General features: G+C 35.3%; 1 protein-coding gene across 1 annotated transcript in view; it reads right to left on the bottom strand.

The window, feature by feature from the left end:
* Positions 1 to 20,957, bottom strand: part of PARPBP (PARP1 binding protein) — a 69,353-nt gene that overhangs the window by 20,836 nt on the left and 27,560 nt on the right. Inside the window, exons 5-7 of the mRNA XM_015068797.3 lie at positions 14,233 to 14,403; positions 12,995 to 13,149; positions 2,648 to 2,831 (exon numbers count right to left, since the gene is read on the bottom strand). Coding sequence (XP_014924283.3) covers positions 2,648 to 2,831; positions 12,995 to 13,149; positions 14,233 to 14,403 — 510 coding nt within the window. The remainder of the gene's footprint in view (positions 1 to 2,647; positions 2,832 to 12,994; positions 13,150 to 14,232; positions 14,404 to 20,957) is intronic.

The following is a 20,957-nucleotide window of genomic DNA, read 5'->3' as shown; positions in this document are numbered from 1 at the left end:
AGTGCATACATGCAAGCAGGTGAAGGGCAGAGAGGGAGACAGAGAAACCCAAGCAGGCTCTGCAGCTGTCAGCACAGAACCCACCACGGGGCTCATGGGAGCTTGATCTCAGGAACCGTGAGATCATGACCTGAGCTGAAATCAAGAGTCAGATGATGTTTAACCAACTGAGCCACCCATGCACCCCCTTAAGTGCTATTTCTAACAGAAGATATACATGGCATAATAGGAGCACACAAAAGGTAGTGAACAATTTACTCAGGAATCAACGATGTCTTCATAGAGGAGGAGACACATAGGGGTAGGAGAGACCGTGGTACTTTGAAGGATGAGGTAACATGATATAACTAAAGAACAAAGTAACAGAGAGAGTTATGCAGGATGAACCTGGGAAAGCTTTGTATATCTGGCAAAGAAATTATAAGTCAGTCTGTTACAGAGTTAAAATCTTTTGCTTTATTAAGCAAGGACATTAATGTTCTATTTAGACTTTTAGAAAAATGATGGCAATGTGTAAAATATATTCTAGGGTAAGAATGTTACTAAGTCTGGAGACAGGAACACAAATTAAGAGACTGTAATAGTCCAGCTTGGAAAAGGAGAAGGTAGTAGCAGTGAACTAAGATAGTAGCAGTGGAGATAAAGAAAAAAGCAGATTAGGGGTGCCTGGGTGGCTCAGGTTGGTTGAGCGTCCGACTTCGGCTCAGGTCATGATCTCGCGGTTTGTGGGTTCGAGCCCTGCGTCGGGCTCTGTGCTGACAGCTCAGAGCCTGGAGCCTGTTTCGGATTCTGTCCCTCTCTCTTTCTCTCTCCTTCTCTCTCTCTCTCTCTCTCTCTCTCTCTCTCTCTCTCTCTCTGCCCCTCCTCCACTCACACTCTGTCTCTCTCTCCTTCGGAAATAAATAAGCATTAAAAAAATTTTTTTTAAAGAAAAAAAGCAGATTAAAAGAGGAGAGCTAGAAAAACTTAGTGACTCCACAGAATAAGGGAAAATATATGATAATATAATATTATACACGGACACATGTAAGCACAAACCCTGAAGATATCTCTAGCTGGGTTTGATACAACTTACTAGTAGCAGGTGCTTTATAACTCTGGGAAAGTTCCTTAACCTCACTGTGCTTCAGTTAAATCGCTGGTAAAATAGGGGTAGGTAAAATAGGGGTAAACTAGGTAAAATGCCTAACCCATACAGCATGGTGGACATTGTGCCTAAATATCAGAGTCACCCTTTCTGAGACATCTTTTGTAGCTGCACCACTTCCCTCAGCTTCCATCAACTTGGTCTTGGCCTCCTTTCTCTACTTGGCTTGACCAAACTAACCTGTATAGCTGCACTGGAATTTTAACAAACTGCTTAGCACAATAATGATTACTAATCACATTGTATGTACTTATCACAATAATAATGACTTATCACAATATATGTGCTTAACATAGATTTTTCATTAGTACCAGAGAGAGAAGTCCACATTGTTTAACATTAACTTATTGAGAATTATTGGATAGTATTTTTCAAAGATTTCTGATTTGACTGAACACATAAAATTAAGAACCAGGTTGGATCTTTACTTGTTGTGACAGGAAATGGGAGAGACTGGTACTCTTAATTAGCTGAGTTGTGACAATTCCTGACTTAGACTAATACTAATAACATGGTTCTCATTTGAGCCAAGCTAGTCACAGGAAGTATTAACACACATGAGACAACCACATGGGGCACACAAGGGGCAACGACCCAGAATCTCCCCTATCTCTCCTATGTCCCACCTTCAAGTTAATGTAAAAACATGCATTGTTACAGAAAAGTAACTAAAGATGGTTCTGTGGATAAACGGATGAATAATAAAAAATAAGCAAAAGTCTTTCTTCATGCTCTGATTATTACAATCATACCTAATGAGAAAGAGCTTTTGTTGCTTGAGTAACTAAACTGCAATAAATGGATTATAACACATTCCCCAAAATTCTTTTCTAGAGCTGAAAACATGGTAGACAATTTCTCCTATAATACTAGTTTATTGTACCATACAGTGTTTGATTCCCTATGTTAAAAACAAACAAACAAACAAACAAGAAACAGGTAAATAATCTGGGAATATATAGTTAAAAGATTTCTAAGTATAAGAGAAATTCCTAATGTTTGCAGTAGGCTGGTAAGAGAGGTAGAAAAGAACACATCATAAAGATTTTAAAAATTCTACTGAAGAAAAATAAACTGAATAGAAACCATTTCTCTTGCTGTTCCAGAGTACCTAGTACAGGGATCAGAACCAGAGAAACCTGGTTCTTATTTTATATTTGAGTAAACGGGAAAACAATGGTTTCATAAGAGTAATTATTGAAAAACATTACAAAACACCTTAATACCCATTAAGAATTATAAACTTCTAGTGCTACAAGGGATAGTGAAGATTATCCAATGCCTTCTTTAACAAATACACACAATTGGCCCAAAGATGTTATGATTTACTCAAGTCGAACATAATCCTATATAATCCTATTGAGAAACTTAAATTTTCAACATCTTAAACGCAGGAAACACATGCTTATGACTTAAGTAGCAATAGTAAACCATTTCTATAACAAGTAGAAGCGATAATGTTCTGTATGGAAGAATAATGAAAAATAAAAAGCTCATTACCCTTGCAGGACTGATATCAGTGGTACCAAGAATTACATCTCCTTGTTGAGAATTGATAATATTTTTAATCCTCAAATCCAAATCCTGAGCTACTTCCTCTACTGCTTTACAAAAAGGATCCCTGCTGTTCTGGCCTTTAATCAGCTGCATCTTTATCACTGAGAGTATCCGACCCCCTGCAATGCTGAAAATAGAAATAAGATCACCCTTACAATAGTATTAGAAATGACAATATGCTTATAAGCTTGAAAATATACTTCTCAGAGTGAATCAACACTTTTCAAAAAATAGGACATTGGTCTTATAAATCAAACTAACACATTTAAGAAAAGGATGAGAACCATGAGAAACAAAATTTAAAAGTTTTTCTGAAAGCAAGTCATTTCAATAAAGGTAAGTTATTTCTTCCTTGATTTGAAAGCTGAAGGGAAATATTTTAGTTATATATGATACATAATAACAGTCTCAGGTGCAGTTATACACACATAATATACTTAAAAATATGTATCTTTAAATACAAGGTAATAGAAACACTACCTCTCAGTTTATACCTAGAATATTGCATTACTTTAATCTTAAAATCCATTCACTATTATTATCTTTAAATCACAGATGAGAAAATTGAGTCTCAAAAAGGTTAAATAGCTTGTCCAACAACACAGAGTGCCTGAGCTAGGAAAGAGGTAGTGAGGACTGACCTGAAGCATGATATTACATTCTAATATGAGAATTGTTATTACGTGGAAGCAGAAATTAAGCTAGTTAATACTGATCTAAAGCAAACCAGAGACTGGACCAACTAACTATGTCCAAAAGACAAGTGTTTTAAAAAACCTGAAATCAATTACTTCTTTATACTAAGCCTGAGCCTGAATGAATTTAGGTTGCAGTTCCTGCTCTAGAAGGCTGACCTAAAAAAATGTGAGAAATATATAGGAAAAAGGAGTTTGATCTATTACAAGGAAGAAATTAGAGGTGTCCAACAATAGAAGAGGGCTCTTTTTTTAAGTCGGGAGATCTCCATTCCTAGAGCTATCCCTGGAAAGGTTGTGCAGTGCTGATTGAGAAGGTGGTATGGCCTGGCTATAAAGTCAGATTACCTGAGCACAAAATAACACCTGTCCCACCCCCTTCTACCTTGGGTATGCTGTTTAACTTTTCTGTGACTTTTTTTTTAAATGTTTATTTATTTATTTTGAGAGAGAAAGAGAGAGTGTGTGCCCATGCACATGCGAGGGCAGAGAGAGAAAAAGAGAGAGGGAAAGAGAGAGAAACCTAAGCAGGCTCCATACTGTCAGTGCAGAGCCCAACACAGGGCTTGATCCCAAGAACTGTAAGATCATGACCTGAGCTGAAATCAAGAGTTGGAAGCTTAACCCACTGAGCCACCCAGGTGCCTCAAACTTTTCTGTGACTTTTATAGTGGCATAAAGGAAATTATGAATTAAAGTTTTAATCCATGCTGTCTTATTGCCAGGTTTTATGTTTTAGGGAAAAAGCCAGGTTTCCTAAGAAACACTGGAAATATGATTGTTTACAATCAAATAGCTGGTCCAAAGAGAGATGGAAAGTTAGAAGAAAATTGCAGAGACACTTAATGTATGATTAGACCAGTGTCTCCCAAATTTGCCTAATTATCAGAATCATATTCAGCATTTGTTTAAAATATCAACTCCAGATCCCACCTGGTTGAATCACAAACTGCAGAAAAGAGTACTGAATAGCTGCATTGTTTTAAAAGTACCACAGGTGATTCTAACAACCACATAAGCTTGGGAAACATTTCATTTAAAAGAAAAAAAAGGAAGAAAAAGCTTCTTGAGAAAGGAAGAATGCTAATTTTTACACTACCAGTTTATACTTGGCACACAGAAGAAATGATTGATATGACCACTATCACATGCGACAATCTAAAATTTTTTACAATAAGACAAAAGATACATATTTTATGATTATTCATATCGTTTGCAATACAAAAGTACTTAGGAGCTTTCCACCTTCCACTTACACTATGGTGGACTAAATACCCTGGGGGAATATCTCACTGAGTTTGGCAGGAATAGGGGGAAATCTCTAAATACCACTTAATTTCTCCCCCAAAAAAGGAACAGACAAGAGCTGGAGTAGAAAGTTGGGAGCTACAAATGGGACGCAAGCAGAATGAATGGGTTTTCCTGAAGGCAAAAATCTCTAGCAGTACTTTGATCAGGACACAAAGCCCTGGGTGGGAGAAGGCAACCAGAGAATTTCACATTGAGTCTGAACCTTCTGAGGGAGAAGGAACTAGTAAGGGTTGTATTCGATTTATTTTATGTATTTTATCTTTTTGAAGCTCTTTTTTAAAATTGTTTTCCTATTTGGTGATGACAGAGAAAAACAATTGCTTATTGTTTACTGACCTTGTGTCCAGCAACATTGTTAAACACTACTATTAATATGAATAATTTGCCTTTAGATTTCTGGAGTTTTCTACATATACAATCATATTATCATCAAACAGAATTTTATTTCTTCCTTTTCAATTGTTACATCTATTTCTTTATCTTGCCTTACTACACTGAATTGAACATACAATATCGTGCTAAAAAGAAATGATAAGAGTAGGAACTCTTACCTTATCTTAAACCTTAAATAGAATGCTAAAACATTTTACCAGTAAGGAGGTCTGTATAGAAACCCTTCATCAGGTTAAAGCCTTTATTCTCAGTTCATTTGACACAGAGTGGGTAGCCCTGTGAGTGTGGATGTCCCAACAGACTCCTCATCTTAGACAGTCCCTAGGCTTTGTCCCTGCTCCCTCAGAGTTTACCAGCATAAGAACAGACTTTCCAAATCACCAAATACTCTCAAAATAAAAGCTGGCTTCCCTTCTTGACTTCCCTCTTTGACTTTCTTCCTTCCCCTAGTTTTTGGCCAGTATTTTCATTATAAATGCCTATTCATCAATGCATTCAAAAAGTATTTAAAAGATATGTATCCAGCATTATTAACTATTTTCAAGGGAAGGTTCAATCAGGAGACCTAACCTGCCATATACCTGTCATCAGAAGTCTGAGTAAACTCTAAGAATTCTTTTATATATACAATCACTATCTTTTTCAGTGGTTTTTCCTTGATTTTCAATCAAAAGCACAGAAAGTAATTGGATGAAATGAAGCTGAAATGAAAGCACAACACTATGTGCCTCTTCTGGCAAATAATCTAATGAAGAGTTTTGTAAGATTCAAAAGGATAATAAAACATGAAAGAGTGTTGTAATGTCAACTATAATAACAAAAAAATGCTTTTAATGATATTAGGTAAAAGTCACCTTTGCCTCCTTTTCTCAATTCCTTCCTTCTAAAGATGATATAATTCCCTGACTGAATTAAATCAGGAAAAAGTGTGTAAGATTTGTGTTTCAGATCCTTGCCAAACTCAACATTTTGACCTTGGTAAAAAATACCTCAAACACTAGTGCTGTGACTAGTCAATTGCTTGCTATACATTCTCTATTAGAGCCCAATATTAGCTCTTCAAAAATCTGCTCAGCAACATGGTAGTATAATCCAGACTCTTGCTTCTAGAGCCTGGAATCTCTGAAGTTGTAACTCAAATGACACCAGGATATTTGTGCTAGGCAATGGGGATACAATGAATAAAATATTTCTCTTTAAGAGGTCACAATTAACCACATGAGAAAGTGAGATACTAAAGGTATAAAGGGAGTTCAAGTGGGGAGGTAAGGGAAGAAAGAGTATTTCACGAAGGCATCCCAGAAGATACATTATGAATACTCTGCAAAAACATCAATAGAAGAATTTACGGGTACCTGGGTAGCTCGGTTGGTTAAGCATCCAACTTCAGCCCAGATCATGATCTCACGGTTCGTGAGTTCAAATCCCACATTGGACTCTGGATTGATGATGTGGAGCCTGTTTGGGATTCTCTCTCTCTCTCCCTGTTTGTCCCACCTCATTCACACTTTCTGTCTCTCTCTCTCTCTCTCTCTCTCTCTAAGATAAATAAATAAACTTAAAAAAAAAAAAGGAAGAATTTAGGTGAAAAAGAGGTAAACTGTACCTACTGACTACCAAATGTATCAAATTAAAGCCCTGGGGCAGAAAGAGAAAAATAAAACTAGTGAGGGAAAACAATTAAATCGCCAAGTTGTAACAAAATATTGTGAATGAAGGAGAACAATAAGCAGCAAAACACAAATGGATGGTTATACTTTAGTGTATTTATTGAATATTCTTACTTTACTGTATGGATTGGCTTTCCTCTACTATCTCCAAGAATTAGAAAGCTATTTGCTAAAACACATTTTTAAAATTTAAATATGATTAAAAGTGCTACATAAGATATATCAAAAGTGCTTCTAGAATATTTTTAAATGATAAAAAATGTAACATTAGAATTTTGGACCAGAAAATTTCAACTAGATTTAACATTCTATAAATGAATAATAGTCCAATAAGTATAACTCAAGTACACATTTAAAAGTTGTGTCATAAATTTGAAATACATATTGGAATTTGCTTCCATTAAACAAATTGGAATTTGTTTCCATTAAATATTGGAACAATACAGAACTAATTTATGTAACCTGAAACCCCTAATTTAAGATATTTTTCAGGAAAGTATATGCATTTTATGGTGGCACCTACTGGCAAAATGTAGAAATACAACCAAATTATAGCTAAGATGGCCTGATGAAAAGTTGGCAATGGGGAGGGAAGTGTAGGAATTGATTCTTTCATTTCTTCCCTGTCTGTTTGCCATCCTCCCTTTGATTCAAAGATGACTGTGTTTCCCTACTACCTCCCCCCTATTCTACTCAGTTACAAGAGTTAAGTACATTTTTATCTCTAAGTTTTAAGGTTGAGAGACAGGCTAGAGAAAGATGCAGATAGGAGTTAGAGCATTTAGAATTTGTATATCATACTGAGGTTTCTGGAGTCTTATCCTGTACCTAATATGAATCATTGAAGAATTTTAATCATGGGAGTAACATTCGTTGTTTCAGAAAGACCACTGGCAGTAGTGAGGGCAGCAGAATGGGGCAACTCAAAACTGGAGGAAAAAGAACAACTCAGAGAGAAGTGAAGAAGTTCAGGCAAGAAAGGATAAAAGTCTGAAAACAGACTTTCCATACAAAACGGAAATATAAGATAGTAGCTACAGGAATAGAGATGAGAAGAAAGAATATCAAAAACGTTAAGTAAGAAAAATTGATGGATCTTGGTGGCAGAAGGGATAGAGAAAGGAGAAAAAAGGAGTTTAAGATATGTTCCAGATTTCTGCATAGGTAGCTTGAGAAAGAGAGGCTTCAAAAAGCTGGGGCACTTTAGAAAGAGAAAAAGGTTTGCAGGAAAGATGAAGACTTAGTTTGGGACATGTTAAGTTTTAGTTGCCTTTGAGGTCACAACCTATAGACAAAGATGTATTTTTGAAACTCAGAAAAGAGGTTTGGAATCCACTGAAATATAGATTTAGAATTTATAGATATAGAATTTATAGGAGTAGATGGAAAATAAGAGAATGAAATCTCAGAAGTATGGGGAAAAGGGTTCTAACAGAGAAAATGATCAAATTTAAGGACGTTCGGAATCCAAAAAAGACCATACCAACCTGATCACAAGTGATCTTTGGCAGAATAGCTTCAATAGAGTGGAACAGTGAATGATTGTGAGTCAGTTAAGTACAGACAAGTAAATAGATATTGAGTGTCTACTCTGTGCCAGAAACCATGTTAACTCTAAGGGATATTAGTGAAGAAAATCAACAAAACCCTCACAGAGTTTACAGTCTGGTGAGGAATACATATTAAATAATTAGAATTGGGAAATGGAATAAAGGACAGCATTTTTTTTTCCAAGAATCTCAGTTATAGGGGCGCCTGGGTGGCTCAGTCAGTTGACCGTCCGACTTCGGCTCAGGTCACGATCTCGCGGTTCGTGAGTTCGAACCCCACGTCGGGCCCTGGGCTGATGGCTCGGAGCTTGGAGCCTGCTTCCGATTCTGTGTCTCCCTCTCTCTCTGCCCCTCCCCTGTTCATGCTCTGTCTCTCTCTGACCCAAAAATAAATAAATGTTAAAAAAAAAAAAAATAAAAAAAAAAAAAGAATCTCACTTATAAACGGAAGGAGAGGGGCGTCTGGGTGGCTCAGTCAGTTAAGCATCCGACTTCGGTGCAGGTCATGATCTTGCAGTTTGTGAGTTCAAGCCCTGCATCGGGCTCTGTGGTGATAGCTAGGAGCCTGGAGCCTGTTTCAGATTCTGTTTCTCCCTCTCTCTCTCTGCCCCTCCCCCACTTGCGCTCTGTCTCCCTCTGTCTCAAAAATAAACATTAGAAAAAACTGATTTAAAAAAAATCAAAAAAATAAAAGGAAGGAGAAGGAATTGACAAAAACAGAGAAGATCGTTTGTTGTTTTTTCTTATAATCTTTATGGACTGTGGCAAAAGTACCTAGTAGAAGTTGAAATTATAAGACAAAATGAATAACCAATGAAACAATGTCCCAATAGGCTAGTCATATTATCCCCACTGTAGAAAATATCCTCCCTTCTCCCCATCTGGGCTTCATATCACACCCATTCTCCATGTCCGTCTAACTCCTTCAAGTCCATACTTTAAGATTAAGCTGAACTGTAACAGCCACCCAGGTAAGTATTCCTGACCCTTTATCCCTGCCTCCCACAAATAAGGCAATTGTCCTTTCCTCTGTACATCCTCCTATTGCATAAATAGGATATATGGTTTTAGCTTTTAATAATTCTTTACGATTATGAAATGAATATATACTTAGTATACACAAATGTCACCATAAAGAAGAAATACAGATCGCTTAGGGCACTATTTAGACACCCACATGAATATACCCACTACTTGGACACCTACTTCTTCAGTGTCTTCACAAGAACACAGAGTGAATTACTCACTGTGACAAGACAGGATATCCACAATAACTCACTGATAAGTTAAAGAATTTAAGATGCCTCATCCTAGATGCCTCTAAAATGTACTTCTATCCTGTAGATAATTTATCCAAACCAGACATTCCTCCAAAGGGAATGCAATTATAACAAACTACAGTGGACTGAATGTACACATTTATATCTGCTCCCTCCTAAAGCTGCAGAGAAATGACAGAAATGCAAGTGTTTTAAATCCACAAAGAAAAAGAATGGAAGAGGAGACAATAGCGGATGACAGCAGAGACATACAATGAAAGGATGGAAAGATGAAAAGCAGACGGACATGTGGTAGCTGACTACTCAGAACAAAGAAAGCTAAAACATATGTAACTGCTAAAAGAGATTCCAATAAGAAGCAACTCCAGAAATTCTCAGATATTGAATTCAATACTGAAGACTATGATAAAGGGGCTGCAAATAAGGACTGGTTGACAGTCTTCATCAGAACACTTGACGCCTCAATCTCTTCTATTCTGAGCAGTCAGGCCAGTGCACTTCCCTCCCCTCAGCATGGAAAGCAAGATCACTCTGAAGAAAGTAAGCCAGATGAGCTCTAGACCGCAAGGCAATGGGAACTGAAAACAGAGAGACTGAGTAAAAGTCAACAGACTGAACTGGGAGACTGAGCATCAGCTCCTATGCGACTTCAACTCCCAGAATATTACTAGACTAGCTAGACTTACAGCTTTCTGAAGGAGACTAAAGGATGCCACTGTGTAAATTCTGGGGTAAGTTCCAAAGAAAAGACCTATAGTTACCGACATTGGGAGAAACCCCAACAAAGGAACTAACTGGATGCCAGGCTATAATGAAATCCACTGTACAGAACTACTAATCAGCTTTATAGAGTCTCATTCTGAAATATGATGGAAGGGCTGTTCAGAATCACCATACATTTTAGGAATACCTCTAACATGAAAGATTGCAAAACAACCAAAAAAGAAAACATTCAACTTAGATAACAACAGGAAGCAGATAAAAATAATCTTAAAAATATAATACTTTTAGATAAATAAAACATGATATAAGATCACATTCAATCAAATGAGAGAATACAATAAAAATATTTGTCTCCTGTTTTCCTCAGAAAGCCATGTACACCAATAAGGGGTCTACCAATTAAAAATAAAGTCATGGGGCGCTTGGGTGGCTCAATCGGTTGAGCTTACGACTTCATCTCAGGTAGTGATCTCGCGGTTTGTGAGTTCGCCCCGTGTAGGGCTCTGCGCTGACAGCTCGGAGCCTGAAGCCTACTTCGGATTCTGTGACTCCTTCTCTCTCTGCCCCTCCCCCAACTTGTGCTCTGTCTCTATCAAAAATAAAAAAATGTAAAAAAAATTTTTTAAATAAATAAATAGTCATGAGATTCAGAAAACAAGGCAGAGGCAAAGAAAATTCATAAGGTAATGAAACTTCACAGTTACCACTGTGAAACAGGCCTAACAAGCAAAAGTACAAACTGAATGAAGAAGATAGTGCATTCTCCAAAAGGAATGTCTTCAAGGGCAAAACCCAGAACTTATAGATAACCTTATTATTAGGTCTAATAAGAAGAAATTGTATAGTTTTATTGGAAAGCTTGATAAAGAATCTATAATAAAATAGGAAGTCAAGCAGTAGAAAAAAGTAGATAATTATTAACTGTAGAAAAAAAAACAGGGGCGCCTGGGTGGCTCAGTCGGTTGAGCAGCAGACTTCGGCTCAGGTCATGATCCCGCGGTCCATGAGTTCCAGCCCCATGTCGGGCTCTGTGCTGACAGCTCAGAGCCTGGAACCTGTTTCAGATTCTGTGTCTCCCTCTCTCTCTCTGACCCTCCCCCGTTCATGCTCTGTCTCTCTGTCTCAAAAATAAATAAACATTAAAAAAAAAATCTATACAAGAAAGGAAGTATAATCACAGCATATCACATAGCTTAGGTGTAGGCAGTATTTACAGAGTCATAATAAAAAAATTCTAAAACATAACTTAAGCTGAAATTGTAGTATAACTAGATATGAAGGATGAACGAAGTCTGTGTGTATCTGTGTGCCTAACAGAAGGGAGAAGACAGAAAAGGGGGGCTGGGAGGTTGGCATAGGAAGTTAATACTGTCTAAAACTGAAAAAAAATCAACAAATAGCTGAATAAAAATTTCATTTAAATGAGGTAAATCTAAAAACAAAAAAACATAAGTCAATTCATCTGTAGAGGACTATTTTACTGTAAGTCCATAATGCCACTTGACTTTAACAAAATATACCTATATTTGCTTTGCTAAAAATATTTTTTTAAATTATCTGTGATCTCAGAAGAAACAGCCAGCCAATATATTTGAAAGTTCAGAAGATGTCACTATTATTGACTATAAGTCATATTCAAAAAACCTCTTCCAAATTTACTTCCTTGGAATGGATATCCACAAAGAAGACAGAAGGATGTAATTCAGAATAAAATCCTAAGAAAAAAATTCTTCTTGGAATCTTACAATGAAAAGAAGTTTCATGAAATAAGATATAGTGATTAAAAGAATGGGTTCCAGGTTCAGAACTGAGTTCAGATCCCAGCTCTGCTACTTAAATAACAATGTGACTGAGTTAAATTACTTAGTCCCAGTGCTTCAGTTTCTTCCTCTCTAAATTGGGTGTGTATACAGTACCCATAATGTAAGGCTGCTGTAATGATCAAATGATAACCCCCACAAAGAGCTTAATACAATGCCTGACACATAAAAAGTGTTGAATAAATACCAGCTCTTTTTATTAGTACAATGCGAAAGCATACCAACCAAATTGACAAGTGATCTACCATGATTGCTAACATATACAATACACTTCTGTTCCCCACCAAATTACTCTCAAAATTACTTATCATCCAAGATGCATATATTATAAATAGGAGTCTATCAGATACGAAGATCTTACTTCCAATATAATATAAAAACAAATTCCAGATAAACTAAAGATTTACACCCAAGAAAAGGAAAAAATAGTAGCAGGAAGTAGAATATAGATTTCATCATATCTCTATCAATTTCCTTACTCATTCCGGGCATAAGTTTCCTTTATTGCTAAATAAAAACTTTAAAGAAATGATCTATTCAGTCATGTCCAGTTCTCAAAAATCTATTTATTCCAGAAAAAGACAAACAGAAATCCCTCTTCTATAGTCAAATTTAATTGAACATGCCATTTGACTTTGGCAAAAATTTTAGAATCAAAGATAGGCAGAAACTAGAGGGATAGGTCATGAGGTTATAATTTATTCATCTAGATATTTTGTTTCTTCTCCCTACTGTTTGGTTTGATCTTTGGTCATTTCAATAGCTCCTATATTCAAATCTACCTCTGATTCTATAAGTTTTAAAGCTAGATTAGTAACAAACATTTGTAATTTATGAAAAGTCGTTACCTTGGATTTGGTATTTCTCCAAGAATCTCATCTAATTTGTCAATGAAGTTAATAAAATTAGACAATCCTTTTACATGTGCCCTTAAAGGATCAGATGGTGATGGTGCATATCCTTTCCCTCCAAGCTCTAGTGTCCTAATAAATGATGTGGCCACCTATGAATTAAAACAAATGATTTAGTTATGTTTAATGATTTAGTAAGTTAAAAATAAAACTTTATGAAGCTGGGTGCATTTATATTATTTCTGGGTATAGAGGTAAAGTAAGCACTTTTTACAATTCATGCCACTTTGATTCAGAAGCAAATAATTAAAGAAACAGATGCCATGCAAAATTCATGCAGCAGGGGTGATGGCAATGCAAGTGGAGACTGGGGAGCCAAGTTAGAAAACTAAGAGAGTAAGAATATATTCATAAGAGAATATCACTGACTATAAAATATTAGTGTAGAAATATATTCTTGTATAGATTAAACTGGAGTTTTTATATGGATCAAAGGGTTTTTAAGTATCAACTGTGTTGATTTATTCAAGGGTGGGCAATTAATTCAACTCTTCCAAGCCTTATCTTACTTTAAACACTTAGACTAAATATCACTACGTCCTATCTAGCTTTCACATTTTAGGATTATTTCATCATGTGTAGTTCAAAAGGCCTTACCTCTACAATGATAAAATTATGTATATGATGGCTATACTTAAGAGCATCTCCATCAAAGATGAAATGTTCTAAAGCTGTATTTTCCAAAGTGTATACTAAGACAAATTCTATGAAATTTCAGTAATTTGGAAGAAAGTTCCAAGGTTAAATAACTTAGAAAACAATAGATTAAACAACATGGTTAATTTAAGCATATTTCTTAATGGTAGGACCTCTCAGAGCTTTTGATATATAAACATCCAATAAAGGTATATACTATTTCCAAACTTTTTGCCCTTGGACACATTTATTCAAGGAGCATTTAACAAGGACTTTTTCCTTTGGACATATTTATTCAAGGAGAATTTAACAGGGCTACCACTCTATAAAACACACGTAGGAAAACACTGTTTTAGAGATATTCTCCCTTGTCAAATTTGAAGAATATGGTGATAATACCACAGATTTTCAAATACAAAGGAAGAACATATATTCACAGTTTAAAACCTGTTTTATCATAAGAAGTCTATATTACGGTACAGGTATCCACTGTTCATAACAGTCTTTTAAAACATCTTGAAAATGTAATATGTCCATACCAAAAAGATCGACATCTTTTTCTCTTGAGCAGCATGTTTCAAATCAGTGAAGGCTTCTCGTCCAAGTCCTCTATCAGGAATATTAAGAATATGAGCCAGAGCCAGGTCATTCTTTGAATTCACTAGCAGGCTTAAATATGAGTAGATAATTTTCCTTGCTAGTAACTGCACCTGTACAATAAAATATTATTTTCTTTATTGAGGTTGTTCTAAATCAATAATCTTTTCTTATATGCAGTAAAAATACTTACGACCATTCAATAACAATCTCACTCAACTCTTTGGGAAAAAAAGAGAACTACCATAAAACAAAAGTTTGAATTGGACAATTAACATGTTCTTGATCGTGAAACCAACTTGCCACCAGTGAGCATCTATGAGCAAATAACAACTATCATAATTGTTGAAAATGTCTCTTAAAAAATGACATAAAAAGATAAAGTCCAAAGTCTGCATTTCTGATAAGGCTGGATCTCCTTCCCCTGCACACATTTGTCACTAAATAACAAGGAGTAATGATGCCCCCCGAAGCTTAGGGAATGAGCCAACTGGCACTATTTGGTCCTTTACCCATACAGGACTAGATATAGGCTGAAGTTAAAAGGTTAAATTTTGGAGGAAATTATTAGATATTGGTTTTGACAATACCAAATAACCAAGTAAGTATTACAATGAAGAGATAGAAGCAAATGTAAAAAAAAATGACAAGTAGTTGATATTGACATTAACTGGCCTAAAACAGAGCTATGACTGTTTAAGCACAAGATAAATAATATCTGCTATAATTTCATATGGATATTGGTTCTTTCATATATACTGTATTTGTCTTTTATAGTCAAACAACAAACCAGAGTATTCAATGATCTTATTCTTAAAATTAGCTATTTATAGCTATTTAAGGCCTTGCAACTTCTATCTAGTATGGGGGAAGTGATAGTGTGAACTCCCACAAATAAGTATAACTTATTAGGTAAATTTTTAAAAACATAACTACATAAAGACACCGGAGGGATGCCTGGGTGGCTCAGTCAGTTAAGTGTCCAACTTCAGCTCAGGTCATGATCTCATGGTTTGTGAGTTCAAGCTCCGCGTCAGACTCTGTGCGGACAGCTCAGAGCCTGCAGCCAGCTTCAGATTCTGTCTCCCTCTCTCTCTCTCCCTCTCTCTCTCTCTCTCTCTCTCTCTCTCTGCCCTCCCCCACTCTTGCTCTGTCTCTCTCAAGAATAAACATTAAAAAAAAAATTTTAATAAAAATAAATAAATAAAAGACACTGGAAAGGATCCAAAAAGCAGACACAAGCTGGAGGAGAACTTGATTTTAAAAGAACTGCAACAAGAAGGGTAAGAATAGCAAGCCGGTGGTTGTTCAAGGCCCTAAACTTCCTGTAGTACTGAAGTGAGTGATCATGTGAACCTCACAGATAACAAACATAAAATGGTAAGAAATTTTAAATACTATTTAAAGACACTGAGAAGTGTCCAGAGGGTAGACAGAAGCTGGAAGAATATTTAATTTTAATGGAACTGCAATAAGAAGGGTATGAATTAAGTTCGTGGATTACTGGCCCAAATTTCATGACTATGGCGGCTGCAGAAGGTAGAAGTGACTATAAAGGTGTCCTTAGAATCCAGGGCTGGGAAAGCAGCTAGAAATTTAAAGGGGAAAATCTTGGAAAAATTGAGAGCATAAAGAGTCAAAATCCCTAGCTGACTGGGAAACCACACAAGCATGGGGAAGACTCCAGGAGGCCCATCAAAAATGCAAGTCAAAATGAGAGAGAAACATATTCAAAAAAGATACTCAAGAAAGACTGAGCTATGAGGAACCAGAGCTATGAGTTGGAAGGTTTGCTAAACTGAGTGCATTCCTCAACTGTGTATAGCTTAAGTGGCAGAAAGCTGAAGGTGTACAGGCTTGAAGTGTTAAATGTACACAGCCAAAGCTTATCAGAACTGGAAAATTCAGGAAAAACCCTAGGAAAAGGAATCTATCGAGAGAATAAGCTCCATACTTCCCCAAAACTGTGCCTGACTGCCAAATTTGGCAGGCAGAAGAAAGATCTACAAAAGCCAACCCAAAAAAACAGCAAAGGGAAGCCATAATAATAGATATCCAAAAAGGTGCATACTGAGGAAACAAAATATGAAGTTGAAATCCAGGCAAGTAAATTGCCTACTAGAACAAAAACTCAACTGTCCTCAGAAGAACATGATATAACCCAGAATCACTATAGAATATTATCTGTAATGTCCAGTTTTCATTCTAGACAGTTTAAAAGAAAGGGGGGGGGCATGCCTGGGTGGCTCAGTTGGTTAAGCATCCGACTTGGGCTCAGATCATGATCTCACGGTTTTTGAGTTCAAGTGCCCCATTGGGCTCTGTGGTGACAGCTTGGAGCCTGCAGCTTGACTTCGAATTCTGTGTCTCCCTCTCTCTCTGCTCTTCCCCTGCTCGTGCTGTTTCTCTCTGTCTCTCAAAAATAAATAAATACATTTTAAAAAATTAATTAATTAAATTAAAAAATTTAAAAAAAGAAAAAGAGAAAGTGTTACCCCTTCTTAGTATAAAAAGCAATCAATAGAAATTATCACCAAGTAGACCTAGATGTTAGATTTAGCAGACAAAACATCAAGGTGTTTGCTATAAATACATTCAAAGAATTCAAATGAAATATGTTCAATGAATTTAAAAAATGTTTTCAATGAATTAACAGAGGAAATGACAACAGAAAAGTGGACACTATAAAAAAAGTAAATTCTAGAAATGAAAAGTACAATAGCAAAAAAAAAATTTGCCAAGTGGGCTCAATAACAACTTGGAGAAAGTGGAAGAAAGTATTAGTGAACTAACAAATATATAAATAGAAATTACCAAATCTGAAAAACAAAGGAAGAAAAAAAAGAAAAAAGAACCAACGAACACTGTGGGATAATTTAATTAAATCAATATATAAATACTTAGAATCCCTACAAAAGAGTGAAAGAAGCAGGGAAAAAATACTTGAAATTATGGCCAAAAGCACCCCAAATTTGGTACAAAACATTAATTTATAGATGTAAGTGGCTATTCAAGTAGGAAAAAAAAAAATCACTCCCATATTATAATCAAACTTTAACAGCCAAAGATGAGAAAAAAATCTCAAAAGTAACCAGGGCAAAATGACACATTACGTACTAGGGAATGATGACAAGATTAATAGACCATCAAAAAATAAGCCAAAGACACTGGAACAACATATTAAATATGCTGAGAAATTATCTTAAGTATTACTATACAATTACAATAAGCAAGATAACATAGTATTTATGAATGAAACAGAACCACGTCCACAAACAGACCTAACATACATATGGCGATTTGATTTTTGACATAGGTGCAAAAGAAATCATAGAGAAAGGACAGTCTTTTCAATAACTGGTGTAGAAGCAATTGATCATTCATATGCAAAACAAATGAACCCCACCTAAACCTCACACCTTTTGTAAAAATTAACTCAAAGCAGATCACAGGTATAAATGTACAATATAAAACTGTAAAAGTTTTAGAAGAAAACATAAAAAGAAATCTTTGTAACTTGGATTAGGCAGTTATTAGACATGACACCAAAAGCATAATCTATAATAGAAAAAAAAACGATAAATTGGATTTCATCAAAATTAAATTAGTTTTATGGAATTCTTATCACCCTCTCAACTGCTTCCACCCCATCTTCTTGCTCTGGAATCTTGTTTGTAACTAATTCTTAAATGTTGCTCCCACACTATTTACCTGAAATCTTCTCCTTGCCTATACCCTTAGAAAAATGGACTCCACGAATTCTAAACTCAATTCCCTCTCAAAACATGAAATTCATTAAACCCTTCAGAGACTGACAACATAGCTAAAGATCCCATAATTTATCATCTGTAACTAAGAAAATACTTTCTGAATTAAATCTTTTTGTTTTTAATGTTTGTTTATTTTTGAGAGAGACAGACACACAGACAGACAGCATGAGTGGGGGAGGGGCAGAGAGAGAGGGAGACACAGAATCCGAAGCAGGCTCCAGGCTCTGAGCTGTCAGCACACAGCCCAACACGGGACTTGAACTCACGAACCATGAAATCATGACCTGAGCCAAAGTCGGATCCCTAACCAACTGAGCCACCCAGATGCCCCAATACTTTCTGAATTAAAATTAAAATTTCTCCATATTCTGTTTAATCATATTTTAAATTAGGAAGCATAAAAGAAAGCTTTAAAAGGTAGGAATAAAAATTACAAATCAATAAGAAGTGTCATAGACAATTACTAAGAGAGTCTCTCAAGTTCATATACATATTAAAAGCACTTTTAAAGGTAACATGCTTTTGGATTATTTAAATATCATATGAAAAACAATTTTTGAAACATGGTAGGCAGTCAGAGTCAATTTAAAAAAACTTTATTGAGGGTGCCTGACTGGTTCAGTCACTTAAGCATCTGACTCTTCATTTCAGCTCAGGTCATGATCTCACAGTGGGTCAGCACAGAGCCTGCTTGGGATTCTCTCTCTCCCTCTCTTTCTGCCCCTCCCCTGCTCACTCTCTTTCTCTCAAATTAAATAAATAAACTTTAAAAAATACTTTAAAAAAAAACTTTATTGGACAGGAAAAAATTACCTTAAATATGGACTCAAAATTTAAACAAAATTGATTTTTTAAATAAAGTTTGAATATTAACACTATGAAACTCTTTTCTTAAATATTAAAAATATTAGACAAACGTTACCTTTGCAGGTAACATTTCCCTGATTTCCCATATAAAACAGCAATTCATGTACTCCCTTTCTTACCACCCTGTAATATTTCTGCATATCAGCCAATTATAATTCCCTGATAGACCTTAACGTTTTCTGACATTGTGTGTTTTCTTAATCTTTCTACTACTTCATGAGTTCCAGGAGAGCAAATGATATATCCTTAGGGCCTTAAAGAATGACTGGCATTATAGCAGGTAATCAGTCCATTTTGTTAATAGGTTCTCAATTAGTTTTTGTTCAATGATAAATGGAAAAAAAAAAAAAACTTAATACATGTATGTGGCCCTTTTAGATATTACAAAATGAAAACTACTGATAAAATCTTACTTGAGATCGAATAAGCACTCATGTATTTTTATTACATTGCCTTAAAAAGAAAATCACTCTAAGGTACAACTCTAAGGTAAAATCATCTTTGAGATCCATCCTAAAATTTTATAACATAAAGCACAACATGGTTTTCTGCTTATATTTCAAGTGTCCTTTTATTTTTATTTTCAGTGTAAATCATAATACTTCATGTGAATCTATAATACAAAAGTTTCCATTTTAGTTTCACAGTGTAATAGTCTGTCTAAAACATATGAATCTCCTCTATCTTATCTCTTCACATTTCAAAAGACTAACACATTTGTCAAAAATTAAAGCAGAGAAAAAGTGACATTCACACTGTAATCAGAAACTGTTTTACTCTTTCTAGATTTAATTTCATTCAATCCCTGTCTCACTGTGCCTCTACTGTTCAAAAATAATGAGGATATAACAATATGTATAGATTTGATCCTTATTGGGTACAAACCACATCTACCACTTGCTCTTTAAGGCTAGCAAATTCTGCCCTGCTGATCTGTGATGCTAGGCAAACATCAGGGAAAAACATTTTGGAATCCTCACAGTTAGAGTGTTTCTTTTAACTCATGGCTACAATTGGAAATCTATCCCTATCATTATGGTCATATAACATGGCAGTTATGGTTTCCCTGCTCTTGTATTTGCAAGTGTGTTTTAAAGAGGCTCTCTGGAAAAGCATTCCACATAAATACAGTTATGATGTCCAGAAGCAAGGGCCTAAATTGAAAAAATCCACAAGATTGAAGCTTTTACCAAGATACCAAAAATAAAGATAATGTTCTGTTTATTTGTTTAATAAACCGATTCAATCCATACCACAAAGTATTTGCAATGTTTGTTTAGAAGTTGAACAATCTTACTTAAGCTTTCTGGCAAGTCCAAGCTTCTTTTCCTGTCCCTTAATTATTACTGAAATGCAGATATTCAACCTCAATTTGAAAGTTACTTTTGCTAGATTGAGATTAACAATTTATACAGGTATTTTTTACTTTCTTTGCCAATACATAAATTCTCACATATAACAACAACAACAAAAAGTTGAACTAGAACTAATATACTGGTAGAATTTTTTATTTAACTGAGGGTTTTCTTTTTGGGCCTTTATTCCATTTTTCCCTTCCTTGCTTCAGAATTTCTAGTGCAGTTTAGTACCTTAGGAAAAATGAAATAAAATAAAATAAGGAAACAAAAATATTTTTTCTCAAATTCATGCCATTCATCTACTTAATGACTCTGGCGTGACATTAGTTAAGGTACATTTTGTGATCAAAATATATCTTTGCAAGACTTCAGCCCAAAAAAGTCACATTAGAATTTTAATAGAAATATATTGCCTTCCAAAAGTACTTTGCAAAAAGAAAAATTAGAAGTCTGCAAGTAAAATGCAAAATGGCTAAGAGGATGGCTGTGACTTTAATAGTCTTCATAAAATCTAATCTATCAGCTAACTACTAGATAGAATACTCTCGAAAAACAATCCAAGGAGGCAAAAGATAAAAGTAGAGGATTAACCCAATGAAACTATGATTGTATTTTTAAATTTTTTTTTAATGTTTATTTATTTTTGAGAGACAGAGAGAGACAGAGTGCAAG

The sequence above is a fragment of the Acinonyx jubatus genome, chromosome B4 (assembly GCF_027475565.1).
Source record: "Acinonyx jubatus isolate Ajub_Pintada_27869175 chromosome B4, VMU_Ajub_asm_v1.0, whole genome shotgun sequence".
NCBI classification, from domain to species: Eukaryota; Metazoa; Chordata; class Mammalia; order Carnivora; family Felidae; genus Acinonyx; species Acinonyx jubatus.
This window is presented reverse-complemented; position numbering and strand designations above follow the sequence as displayed.